The sequence below is a fragment of the Chelmon rostratus genome, chromosome 6 (assembly GCF_017976325.1).
Source record: "Chelmon rostratus isolate fCheRos1 chromosome 6, fCheRos1.pri, whole genome shotgun sequence".
Lineage (NCBI taxonomy): Eukaryota > Metazoa > Chordata > Actinopteri > Chaetodontiformes > Chaetodontidae > Chelmon > Chelmon rostratus.
This window is the reverse complement of record NC_055663.1, coordinates 17527086-17541197: the sequence shown is the minus strand read 5'-3', so window position 1 is coordinate 17541197 and position 14112 is coordinate 17527086. Positions and strand designations below refer to the sequence as shown.

At 42.3% G+C, this 14112-nt stretch overlaps 1 protein-coding gene and 1 non-coding gene across 2 annotated transcripts in view; both read left to right on the top strand.

Annotated features, from left to right (window-relative positions):
• Positions 1-4832, top strand: part of megf11 (multiple EGF-like-domains 11) — a 47934-nt gene extending 43102 nt beyond the window's left edge. Inside the window, exons 14-21 of the mRNA XM_041938661.1 lie at positions 179-307; positions 916-1044; positions 1208-1336; positions 1440-1676; positions 2040-2188; positions 2287-2350; positions 4204-4410; positions 4657-4832. Of these exons, the coding sequence (XP_041794595.1) occupies positions 179-307; positions 916-1044; positions 1208-1336; positions 1440-1676; positions 2040-2188; positions 2287-2350; positions 4204-4410; positions 4657-4832 (1220 nt within the window). The remainder of the gene's footprint in view (positions 1-178; positions 308-915; positions 1045-1207; positions 1337-1439; positions 1677-2039; positions 2189-2286; positions 2351-4203; positions 4411-4656) is intronic.
• Positions 4833-10443: 5611 nt separating this feature from the next.
• Positions 10444-10515, top strand: trnaq-cug. The gene has a single exon. It is a non-coding gene; the product is annotated as a tRNA-Gln (tRNA).
• The last annotated feature ends 3597 nt before the right edge of the window (positions 10516-14112 follow it).

The following is a 14112-nucleotide window of genomic DNA, read 5'->3' as shown; positions in this document are numbered from 1 at the left end:
CGCTGGATTTTCTGCAAAGATTTTTGTTAAGATTCTAACAATATTTCTATGTGTGGAGAGTATTTAAGCATTTCCTCAAACATGTGTATTATGTGCTTCCTGTATGCATGCAAAGGACATAGAGTTTGTGTGGGAGGGTGTGTGACCATGAGCTTGATTGTGTCTCTGGCGTCTGCAGCCTGTCCCTCTGGGCACTGGGGCCCTGATTGTCTCAACTCGTGTAACTGTCACAACGGAGCCCAGTGCAGTGCCTACGATGGGGAGTGCAGGTGCAGCCCCGGCTGGACCGGACTCTACTGCACACAACGTGAGTCTCTCCCATCCAGTTAGCGGACACACAGTGGCATCTACTGGCAGTGCAACAGACTTGCAGCAGACGAAGAGTGCGAAAGCATTTATTTAGGGACAACAGAGCTCCTGGATGATGATGGTTTTTCATTTACAGTTTGTTTAGAGACACTGATGGTCACTTCATTAACTTGCTAATTATACATTCCAGTCATTCACCCTGGGACAGTGCATCAACATCACTCCATTAATTTGAATTTCATTATCTATCACCCCGAGGGTTTTATTCAGTCTTGTGTCATGCTCCTGCTCTTTTGCATAGAAATTACATTTATTTTAAATGTTTTTCTTCCTTTGTTGTCATATAGGTTCTTACTATTTCCAGTTGTCCCGTCCTTTATTTCCCCCTCTGTGTTATGTTAACACCATAACCAGGTTTTCTGCTGAAGCAGGAAATTTTCATTTCCATTCATTCACATTGTCCCTTATTAAGTATGCTGCAGAGACATTGAATGTTATTGATTTTCTTGTTCCTCTGCGATATGACCTTGACTTTTTACGTTGTCTCCCCCTCTCTTTGTTTTCTCCACCCATCCCACCCCAACGTTTTATACATCTCTGTCCCAGGCTGTCCTTCAGGGTTCTACGGCAGGGACTGCTCTGAAGTCTGTCGTTGCCAAAACGGCGCAGACTGTGACCACATCACTGGCCAGTGTGCTTGCCGAACAGGCTTCATTGGGACGAGCTGTGAGCAGAGTTGAGTAGGCCCAACACGCTTTAGCTCTGAGCAAAATTACCCTGTGGATGAGTGCGGTTGTGTATGCATGTGTGTGTATGTGTGTTCTATAAACACTTTGGCTCCTACTCTCTAAGTGCTTTAATTTTGATGGATTTAGTAATGCGCCTCTCTCCCATTCAGAGTGTCCTGCTGGTACATTTGGATACGGTTGCCAGCAGCTGTGTGAGTGCCTGAACAATGCTACCTGTGACTATGTGACTGGAACGTGCTACTGCAGCCCTGGATATAAAGGCATCCGTTGTGATCAAGGTGAGAGGTGATCGGGATGATCGAGGCTCTCCACTGTATCATCATTCAAACGCAGATGTGTACACAGTGCTCAAACAACCCACTTTCTGTGCTTTGTCTGTAGCAGCTCTGATGATGGAGGAGCTGAACCCGTACACCAAGATTAGCCCGGCACAAGGCTCGGAGCGCCAGTCGGCAGGGGCTGTCATGGGCATCATCTTTCTCCTCCTCATCATCATGGCCATGCTCAGTCTGTTTGTGTGGTACAGACAGAGGCAGAGGGACAAGGGGCATGAGATCCAGCCCAGTGTGTCCTACTCACAGGCGATGCATATCACCAACACTGACTATTCCCTGTCTGGTAAGTTATTTTAGAGATCACTCAAAATATTTGCTTGCTATGGACAAATGCTAAATGCGGAAAAAAAAATAAAGAATTGGCAGCTATTTTGACATTGCTCACTTCGGTCATTTATCAAGGAAAAATACCCAAAAATTCCTGGTTCCAGAATAAATAGATAATGAAAGCAATAGTTAGTTACAGCTCTAATGCTGCATACTTGTCCATCAACTAGACATTTATTGTGATTAAGCTTGATTTCTTGTGCACAAAAACAGACATACATGTTAAAATCTTCATGCATATTAACACTTATTGGTATATTAACACCATAATACTTTTTCAAACCTGCTGTTTGACCCTCAGAGTGTGGCAGTACTGTAGCAATGAGGACAAGTGCTGCTGAGGTCAATCAGAGCCAAAGCAGCAGCAGCAGTGGCCAGTGCTTCTCCAACCCCAGTTACCACACCGTGGCCCAGTGTAATGTTGTCTCAACCATCTCCAGCAACCTGGATGGCACTCTGACCCTCAAAGTATGGCCGCTCTCCATGCACATTCACATCAAATTCAACTTCCCAGTACCACGCTGCAGTATAAAAGAAAACACCGAACTGTGCTCTTCCTTTCACAGTCAAGCACCCTGAAAAGCAGAAATGGCTCAGAGTGGAGAGCCTATTGCAACCTCAATGACATAGGTCAGTTTTCCTCTCTCCTACCGCAACACACTACACACATCCTGAGTTTTTGGACTTTGTAGACCTCAAGGGCAAAGTGTCATTACAAACCTCATATAGGACCCAGCCTGGACACAGCTACCCTGCTGTGAATGACGATGAACCTGGGGTTTCTTGTTAGGCATAACCTTTGCTCTGATTTTGATAAGATATGCAGGTGGGACAGAGAAAGCAGCGCTGTCGGAGTGAGTAGGGGTCACTGTGAGCTCGTTAGTCCTCTTTCACATCCCCCTGTGGCACATTTATCTATGATGGCCTATACTGGGTCAAATACTGCACTCTTGGCCTGTGAATTACAGAAAATTAAGCACGACTCAATAATAGCTTAAATCGCTGCTTGAAATACCCCCTATTAGCATGTATTAGCAGCACATCTAATAAATGGCTAGTTAATGTAATAATAATAAAAAGAATTGCTGTCAAATCCTGTACATTAATAAACTCTCAAAAATACCCAGATCTGCTTACAGCTACATTGTAAAGTGTTATAAATCATTTATTAAATGTTTATGCTGTCTTTATAAATGCTAAATGGGTGGAGAGGTTGAGAGTTACTGAGATTATATATTTTATACATCGTGCAAACTGACTGTAAACACTCTATTGTCGGTATGACAGCTATGCTTGTGTACTGACTACAGGCTCATCACTGCAACGCACCGTGCAACAGTCTAAATATCTATGATCCATTCCTTGTCATGCTTGATTTAAAAGTCAAAGTCCCTCTCAAAAAGAAAAAAGTCTTGGATGTTCATCCTGATGTGCTGAAGTAAGAGAGCCTTAAACAGGCTTGTCTCCTCTTCGTGATGTGTTATTGTTTGGCAAATATCCCATTATGGCCACAGTTGATTATGTAAGCTTGTAAGCCTCAGGGGATTTGTGACGGCAAGCGGGTGAAACATTCAGTTACTCCTCACTTTCACGTCCCTCATATTCTCCTAAAAAAGACATACTGCATCGCACCTTAATGAGATATAACCTGTCAACCTTCACACACGGGGGAGTTCACATGCGATATTTGACTTTGATGTTTTGACATTTGTTACAGATGTTCAACAGGGGGAGACACAGACACAGAGGGGTTCCAGAAAAGGTAAATAATTCATTGTATTAACAGTGTGTGTGTGTGTGTGTGTGTGTGTGTGTGTGTGTGTGTTTGTGTGTGTGTGTGTAGACACACTGCATGTGGAATCCTGTTCAGCTTCACCAGCACCAATGTTACAAAACTCTTTTATGCTCAACAGCCTGCGTATCAATTTCCCCATTTGGTTTCTATTCCCCTCTGAGACTTCCATTTCTCTGACCGAAAAAACCCATATCCTTATATTCTCCGCGATTTATGTGAAAACTCTCTTTGGACAAGATCATGGTGGGCTGAGGTTTTGTTCCAACGGTAATTGCTCTCTGTGGCTCAGTGCCCGATACGTCATTTTGTCTCCCACACTGTGCAGTCGGTGGTGAGTGTGAGGGACCCAGGGGTGTGAAGAGTGGTCTGAAGGAGCTTTGCTGCGGTCTCTAATGAGGCCTCTTATCAGACTGATGAGACTGTTATGGATGAGATGAGCCTTCCAGTCTCTCCCCTTTGTACTCTGATTACTATATACCGTCATTAGTCACCTGTCGGAGACTAAAAGAAGTACAACTTCCTCAGAATGGCAACGATTTTCATTGCCATTCTCCAGGCCACACTCTGATGTAGATTTGAATTTTAGTGGTAATATCAGACTCTACCATTAATACCCATCCTATAAGTCAGTGACAAGCTTATCATCTTTGTTGATGCTGAACATGTCCTTGTCTCGTGGCTACTGCAGATTACATCAAGGGCTCCATGTGCAGCAACAGCTCCTGCTCCCTGAATAGTGAGAATCCATATGCCACCATTAGAGACCCTCCAGGGCTGGCTTGCAAGCACACAGAGAGCAGCTATGTGGAGATGAAGTCCCCCTCCCACCGTGAAGTGCCCTTTGGAGGCACTGCCACCCTCCTGGGCAGTGCAAGCAGGAATGTCTATGATGTTGGTGAGTGCGTTGTTGCTCTGGTGTGTGGAGCTCAGCAGGGTCCTGCAGCTTATGGCCTCTCTGCTCATATCCCCCGGTGTGAGCCTGTGCAGACTTTGTAAGCCTTGATGAGAGGAAATGTGAGCTGCCTCTCTATTGCATGCACCTCTCATTTCCCCTTTCTCCTCAGCCTGTGCCTGTTACTCTTCAGTATTTCTCACATACCTCTCCTACTTTTTCCTTCCCTGTCTCCCATAACTACCACAGAGCCAACGGTGAGCGTCCTGCAGGGACCCAATGGAATGGCCACCGGCTTCTCCCAGAGCCCCTATGACCTTCCCCGCAGCAGCCACATCCCCAGCCACTATGACATACTCCCCATGCGTCACAGCCCCACGCACACACCCCCTCCACCCCCAGAAAGCCCCAGCTCCCTGCTCTAGAGGGCGCACCCTCCGTCCGGCTCTGACAGCGTGCTGGCATCCAGGCAACGTTCAGCCAACCCTCAACCAACAGCCCTCCCTCTGTCTCCGTGTGTGTTCAATTAGATACTGAGGTGTTGAGATGGAGGGACAGCCACAGCTCTTCTGGACCCTGCTCTCTTTGGCCCCCTCACTGACACTCTTTCTGTGGCCCTGACGGAAGGAGGGGAGGGAAAGAGTGTCCCACACACCAGCGACCATTCACCCATTTTATTTTCTTACAGAACTGATCACTCAAACTGCTGCCCGGCCTCTTTATGGACCTCCTGAAGTGGAACATAATAGTTCCAAAGGGCAGCATACAGGGATTGGGTGGACAGATTATTTACAGGGAGAGAGCTATCTTCACGCTCATCTTTAGCCCATGATATCGCTTTACTATTCAAGGGCAGCCAAGTGTTTATAATGTCCCCTAAACAGAAGTGATTTTCTCCACAGGAAGGAAGGTATAACAACCTTGACACGAGAGTTTATGAATTGTCGCTGTGTGCAGCAGCTGCAGATCACAGCACAGCTGACATGAAGTGATTATGATCATCTGCTTTGAGGTGAAGAGAAGTCCAAAAGTAGAGAACTCTCTGTTCTTAGTGTTCAACATGGAAGCCCAGCTGAGAGTGAACCAAGTGTGATAAAGCATGGATAAATAGTCAAATAGTGTAATGGTCTTTTATTCACCGTTATCAGCAATGACCACACAGTTAATACTGAGGTGATCCCTGTCTGTAACTCAAGAGCTTCTTTTAAGTTGCAGTGTAAATGAGGGCCTGTGTATCTGGAGATGCGTTCAAGTCACCAGTGTTCCTGCATTGTTGCATTACTAAGAGATACACACATACAGTAGGTTTCAAGTTTGGATTTCTTTGCCCACACTGATCAAGTGATCAGATTTTGTGTTGTTTTCTATGTAAAAGCATTTTTTTTTCTCTTGCAAATGTCTTGGTTTACATTTTTTAAAATGTTAAGAAGGGATTGCTTTGACCTTTTCTGTTTTGTATTTCTAAAGCTAATTGTTTTATTTAATAATTTATATTAGTGATGGTGAATTTTTATCAATGTGACACTAGAATTAAAAAAAAAGATGAGCATGATCTGATAATGGATACCCACTGATGTAGATAACACACAATTTATCTTCTTGTGAGATGATCAGTGTCATTTTGTGAAGCGTTTTGAAGTTATTTAAAATGTTCTCTCTCTCTCTCTCTCTCTCTCTCTCTCTCTCTGTCAGATTGTAAATTGAAAATAAGGTTTCATCCGACCCACAAATACCCTGTGCAGTATTTACAAAGAGAAAATATGAAAAAAGTCAAATTCAAAAATATTTTATGTTTGTATCAGGCTTATTACCTTATTTATATATTGAACTGAATTTATTCATTCACTATGTGAATTCCATTTCACCCTCTGTAGAAGCAATAACATGTTGACAATCGATGCCCAGACAGCATTTCATTAGTGCTGGACATTATGCCATCTTTGACCAGTGTGGTGACAGTGGATCATATTTTATGTGACTCTTTTTCCTCTGAGGAAGGTCCTATTTCCCAGTTGCTGTCATATCAAAGCTGCTTGTTGTTTTGGTATTTAAGTTTCAAATTAAAAGCCTATTCTGCCACCAGAAACCTGTTTCAGTCAGGTCAATATCCTGGACAGATAGACAGAAGACAGACAGAAGATGAATTCACTACTTATATACTTTATATATTAAAAGTTGTAAAGTTTTTAAAAATGATCACCTTGAGGAGCTTCAACACAATAAACCTGATTACATATTATTGCACCAATCCAATAATATGTACCATAAAAGTATAGCAGGGGGCATTTATTTCTACACAGTAGTACTACTGTTTTCACTTAAAGAATCTGAATACTACTTCCACCACTGCATCCTTGACAGGACAGATGTTGAATTTTTAATCATCTTAGTGTTGACAGTGTGTGGGAATTTGCCACTGTCTTTTGCATAATTTGAATAGTAACCTAAAATGGTAATCTCAAAGATTTAAGTCCTGGTTGATTTGGAGACACCTGTAGTTAGTAGTAAAGCAATGTGGTTTAATACTACAGGTCACATAATTCTGGGGGCAGAAAAACAAAATATATGATAAAGAAGTCAGGCAGTAATTCGCCCTTTTCCATCATTCTGTGGGGAACACTGATCTGGTTTTATGCTGCACACAGCTTGAGTCCTTGAGTGACCTTGCTGAGAAGTTGGAGGTGTGCAGCCTGTCGCCTGCAGCTCACTGTGGCTGCTCCTTCTGGTTCCATTTCTGCCTGCAGCTGATGCAAACTGATCCGCTGTCAAAACAATGACCCTTGTCTTGTTTTATAGATGCATTTTTGATAAACAATAGGGGCCAGTGTCGATCTCACTGACAAACACATTGCATTTCCTGTGACTACTTCATAATAAAAGTCAACTCATGTTTCACCAGGTCAGTGCTTTTAATGTGAAGCTGCAGCACTAGGAAAGTTTGCATTTGCAGTAAGTAAATACAAGATTTTTTCCAGCAATGTTGACCAGACATCCAGTCTATAACACTCTAACACTTTCATTAATGAGCCATACGCTCAGCATTGTGCGATAGATGGTGACTTAACTGACATTTATTTAAATTAAAATAAGGAGTATTAAAACTTTAACAGGAGACTGACAGGCAGGATTTCCCTGCCCTCTCTCATTGAAAGAGAGTAACCACACCAACAGTGATGTCACAGGGTCCTGGAGTACACCTGTACATCACTGCAGCAAGGTGAGAATTAAACCACTAGGGGTCAGCAAAGAGAAGAATTTTAGAGGTGCTAAGTTACTCTTAGTAACTAGTTATTTTAGAAATAGAAATAGTAGCTAATTAGTAAGACAATTTTCTAAACTGAAACGGGACGACTGTCACATTATGAAGACCGGGACAAGCTGCACCAGTGAACCAGTTCACTACAGTAGATGAGTTCTGGTTGCTTCTCAGCAGTGAGAAACAGGTTTCCTGAGCTCCACCGATGATGGACACGCTGCCCTCCTGACAGCCAACAAGACCTGAGTGATGCCCCACTGAAAGGAAACGCAGCCAGTGAGTCAGAAACTTAATGGACCAAATACAAGTGAGTACTTCAAGGGGGCTAGAAAGAGAGAGAAGCAGGAAAAGACGAGGTCACGCGGCAGCAAGGGGGGGCACTCGAGAGAGGTTTTGATTGTGCAGCTTGTTGACTATCCTCTCGACACAGAAATAATTTATGGTATTCCTCACAGCTCAGAGGTTGCAGAGTTAAAGACAGCAACAAAACAGAGACTTTATTGAACTTATTATAGACGGCAGATTGAGAGCAGGGCAGATACTGAAAGGTGAAAAGTTCAAACTGTTTGAAAATCAAATGCCTCCCAGCAAGACATCCTACTAAAAAGGTGCTGAAGCAGGTATGATTACTGCTGCTGGGAGCTGGCGCTGCCTTTCAGCCGACTCACTGTGACAGAGAAAGCAACACTTTTTTTTTAAATTTCTTGGCTCATTTTTCAGCCATTCTAGAGCAATATGGATAGTATCCATATATAATTGTAAACGTGTTTTCCCTTCCTCTGCACCAAGGATTACCAGATTCTTACTGACACATCCACATCTGTACACACCTGTATTCCATCATTTCTAATGCAGCAGCATCAACTGCCTCAGAGAAACTAATGTTTCCTTTCTTACACATTTACATTTTAGATCTAAAATGAATACTGACAGTTGGAACAAAACACAGTTTTTCTCTGATTTCTATTCCAATGTCAGCGTGATGAGTTGAATACTTAAGTTATAGAGAGTTTGTTGCATATTTAAACTTAATTAATTCCCTATTTGCATACCCTACACTAGTTAAAATTCTATGCAACTGGCAAGTCTTCTGGATTACAAAGTACAGGGAGGATGTAAGTTAAAAAAAAGACTGTATTCAACCCATATGGAAAACTTGTGAGCAACAAGGCAAGGTAATTTTATTTTTATCGCTCATTCAATTGATTAACTCAGTGTGACTTACAGTATATTAAAATGTACAAAGCAACAAGTAAGAATATAAAAAATAAAATAAATAAAATAAAAATTCAACCATAACTAAGACAAAGACATACAAGAGAAATACTATCTGAATAAACCTGGAGCAAACAAACTTTCATGTAAAAATATCCTTCAGTAGGTTCATGCAGAATAGGTGCAGCAGATAATTATGATGTTGTAAAATATAGCAGGGGCAAAGAAGAAATGCGTGGACTCTCTCTTACTAATGCCGGCCTTAGGCATTATCCTCTCTGCTGCAGTCAGCCTGTCAGCCATATCTTTTAGCCGAAGCAGTTTTTCACAGAGGCTGCCACCGGGAAGAGGCTATACCTCTAAATGCTCTGACAGAGTTGCACCTTTGGTTTATTCTCAAGAGGCCGCACCTGGATGCCGACCACACTGCTGCTGGATGAGCTGTCACTTTCACTTCAGTCTGACATCAAGAGCCAGTCTGGTAGGTGAGGTGAGCCAAAATGAAGTGAACGTTAAACATTTTTAAGATGACTTGTACGTGACCACCCCTGTTTAAGTTAGTATGAAACACTGCCACAAGGAATTTAATCAGTGCTCTGTGTAATAGTGCTTTTATTTAAACATGAACCATTTGACTGCACTCTGCTGTGGGTAAGTCCATAGCGGAGCTCAGCTGCAGATCTTTATTGCGGTCACGTCCTGCTACAGGAACTGTGAGGATCCATCAGTCCAGAGCTGGTTCTTTACTTTCCATTCTTAATGCGTAATCAGTATTCACCCCAGCCAGGCCGATTATTTTCACTTCTTCTATATCTGCACCCAAATACAGATATAAATGTACCTTAACACACGAATAAGCCCTTTAACAAAGTAAGTCTGCAACATTTATTATATGGACAAAGGATTTGGCCCGTATCAGTGTAATTAAAGAGGTGAGTGCATGGAGGAGGACACCTGTTTCCTGCTGAGGTCTCCAGAAATTAGTATTTCCTCTTTGAGACAGACAAGATCCATTTAGACACTGATTAATTCACTGAGATGTCGTCATCTTTCCTGAAGAATGGGGGACAGACTCTTCATCGTAGCTTTTATCAAATATTATTATATTTGATTGAAGATTTAGTCATGCTAGTAGACTAGTATCACTCTCAGGGCAAGCCTGCCTGTCCAGGCTGCAGCCTTTGATTGCGGTTCAAAGAGCTTCACAGTGGCCATTCAGTAAAATGGACGTTCACATTAGTCTCTCTGAAACTCTCTCGCACAGTTATCTGAAATAAGAGAACTGAAACAAAACAAGGATGGAAAAAGGAAATGTTTTCTGAAACGTTGATGTTCCTCCTATTGGCCACCAGAGGGCAGACAGCGTGGCCGTAAATGTGAGGAAATGAAACCAAGGACAAGTGAGTAGATGGGTTCTTTGACTTTATGACGCTTCCACATTAGTGAAATCACTGAAAATACAATCACTGATGGTAAACCACGAAGACTAGAGATCGGTGGAGTGTGTGTGTATGTGTGTGTGCGTGTGTCTCTGTGTGTGTTTTCAATGTGCTTGGGAGCCATATGGTTCCATGGTGTAATGGTTAGCACTCTGGACTCTGAATCCAGCGATCCGAGTTCAAATCTCGGTGGAACCTGAGTTTTCGGGGTAACTACGCAAACAGCTGTGGCATTGAAAACAGCTGTTGTTGGAGAAAGTGTGGTGGTGATTCCTGTAAAGCTGATCACTGTCATTAAAGACCAGCTGTGATGATAATCAGTCATCCACCCCATGCTTCCCCTACATTCAACCTGCCTAACTGAGAATTGCTGTGATCAATTAATGATTCTGAATTGTGCTCATTAATTTATCCACATACTTTATTATTTATCTTAACTATAGGATTCACACAAATTACCAAAGATTATTTGGTAGAAACTTTTTGTATGAATTTCGAACAATATGGCTGTACTACTGTTTTGTAATAGTGAGGAAGAGGACCTGCAGGACACTGAAAGTTACCTTTAAAGGACACTAGAGTGTATAAGGCAGCAGTTAAGCTTGTGGTCGTTTTATGGATGGGACTTGATTTTTTTCTGAAATGATGACCCTTTGGGCGGGTCATGATCCACACTTAGGCCATCAGAAAGCTGGTTAGACTGGCGAGGCTTGCATGACCAGTTAATGATGGTCTCTTGTCAAGCTTGTGATATATCATCAGCATTGTTTCAAGCGTTATCTATTTTTTGATATGCAGTATTTTCTGCATCAGGCTGCCTGATTTTTAACCAGTTTGAGAACTTAACTGAGAAAAAAGTGAGAAATGTTCTTCCAGAATTTTTGAGTGTTTATTTTAAGAGTTTTAAAAACATTTCTGATTCCTCTTGACCATTGAAAATTTCCATCAACAGTAAAAAAAAGATAAAAAAAAAAATATATTTGACCTCAATTCTTCAGCAGGGATATTGACTAAATCTCCAAGTTAATAGTGCCCTTATTAATCCTAACTGAAGATAGGCTGAATCACACCTTAAAGACTGTATTTCACACAGACAAAAGTAAAGCTGTCACAATGCTGGTCTGATTTCAAACCTCAAAATAACCTTAACACAGCTGGTTCTTTTTTTTAATGCATTCCCCAGTGAATATCCTGAGTGCAAGCAGAAGATGCTGTTCCTGTAAAAACTCCTCCGTCTCTCTCTGTCTGTCACATGTTAGTGAGGGAGGCTCGGGTAATAATTCTCTTCCTGGTCTGTAGATGCTGTGAGCTATAACGAGGCAAACTAATTCATCACTTCCTTGCTGTGTTGGCGCAAATGATTAAAGATAAAGATAATCATCTAGACTGTAGAAATAACCTTGTTTAGCTTAAATCTAGCCCTTCTTCTCTTTGCAATTGGTCGTCTACCTTTTCATCTCAAAAGATGCGCCGGCTGTTGCCATGGATGCTCTGTTCTCCTCCTTTGAGAGCCGGAGTATTGTAGTTATTGACGAGCCTTCATCACAGGCTTCATCTTTACTTCCCTACTTGTTATTTGATGGAGCGTACCGCCCACAGAAGCCGACTGTTTGGTTTTTGATCTGCAGCCCACGATCTCTGAGCTGAGCTAGACACGGAGATCAAAACGTGCCGTGTAATGTCAGTGCCGTGGATTCGTGTTTCTGCATAACATTCGTGTTTCTGCATGTTTTACACAGTAGCCAGTGCAGAAAACTTTGGAGTCATGTGCTGACTGACCATGACATGTACTGTTATTGTAGCTGAATTCTTGTGTAAATTAAAGTAAAAGTAAACTCTCATTTACTCCCCTCCATCCAAGATTTAAAGGGTTCACATTTTTCTTTTCTTCTTCTGTTTTGTCTTCCTCCCACATAAACACTGGAACAGTTTTTCTTAGTGTGATCCTCCTGCTCATGCTTTGCATTAAGAGACCCCTCATTAACCTGCTCCTAATGTATGCAATGGGGACAAGCTTCACATTTTTAACGTTTATCTGAAGGTAGTGCAAGGCTTCTGCAGTATGAGTTAAACAAACCAAGTGAGTATTTTCCAAAGTTGAAGTCTTTTCAGTGCAAAATTCCCTCTTTGTGCCACTTACTGTCCCTGCAGTGCAGCTCAGCAAAGAAAAGTTGTCTGTGGAAAGACAAAGGCTCTGCTAAACTTTTGAATGTATTTTTGCGGAGAATCAGAGCTGTGGGTTTTGTCCCCCGTCACTTACATCAGAAGCATTTCAGGAAGGAACATTGAACCTGCCAGCATGAGCAAAAGGAGCAATTACAGCCAGTAAGACTTGTTTCATTGTACAAATGGGCGCCTGAATATTGTTTTAAGACAGACTGGAAACCTGTCCGCTAAGGTCAAAGTCAGCAACAGACACCCATTTCCACACACAGGTGTTTAAGCTCACCTGATCCATCCTCTTTCCCCTCAGTTTCTACATCCCTCCATGCCCCCTTTAAACTTTTTTCTTTTCTTTCTCCATCCTCTCTTTTGTCTTCCCATCTACTATATGATATGCAAACACTTGAAAACGGGTCAAAATTGACCCGAAGACAATAGGAGGGTTAACTACAAGACCCTCTGGGGCACAAACCAGAAATCCAAAGCATCCAAAGAAATTGCTCCCCGACCCAGAGTCTCGACTCCCCCGTTACCTCCTGTCTCCCATCCGCCGGCTGACACCGATCCATCATCACACTCCTCCATCTGTCTGTCCATGACATGGATTTCTCACCTCACCCTCCTTCCTCTCACTGCTTCATCCCTTCATCCCTCAATCCCCACACCTCGTCTCACCTCCTGTGCACGCCTGTACATCTGAAATAACAGGCAGCATCTCTGTGTGATGAGAAAGCCTTAAAGGAAGGAAGAGGATTCTTCTTTCTTCAAAGATATCCTGGAATCAGGGGCTTTCAAACTGTATGTGATTCACTGTCTGTTGCTGCAGACGATGGAAACAATCTGGAGTATCAAGCTGTTATTCAGACTCTCCTCTTTTTTAATCCAATCAGAGCCTCTCAGGTCAGATGCCATCTCTCACTTTCCATTCTTTACATCTGTAATATCATGTCTAAGATTTTTTATTTAGTGATTTCATGACCCGCTATACCACAGAACTGCAATGTCAGTGCAACGGGGGGAAGTCATCATGACCATCAAGATACAATAACGACATCAAAGATGACACAGCAAGATGTCTGAAGACGGAGTCTCTGCTGTAATCTTCCGGTATTCAAATATGGTCATTTGTAGGTTTCAGCAAAATTGTATATCTTGGTAATCGCCACACAAGGGCAGTAGAGGGCAAGACAGAAGGCCTTGTTCTCTCTGGCCACCAATTTCATGCTCCTATTCAGCTTTTCCAATCAAGACACATTCTGAATGTCTATTTTGACAGCAGCCACCAACAGAAACGTTTCATCTCTGCAGGAGTCCAAGTCAAAGATAGACAAACACATTGCACTCCTTTATGCTCCGCACTGATATCAGCTTAGCTTCAGTTTAACTAAACATATAACTGACAGCTGGCTGACAAAGAAAAATAACATGCTATATTGTAACTATGTGTCTCCCAATAAAAAAGCTTCATTATAATAAATTTATGCCACCAAAAAGCACCCAGAATTATATTTCCAGCAGCAGAAGGCTGTGAAGTAGAGCTGAAAGCCTTGATCGTTTCCTCTCCTAACAGAAAACTGATCAGCAACTATTAACTGAATAATAAAGATTTTTTTAAAGCAAAAATGCCAAACA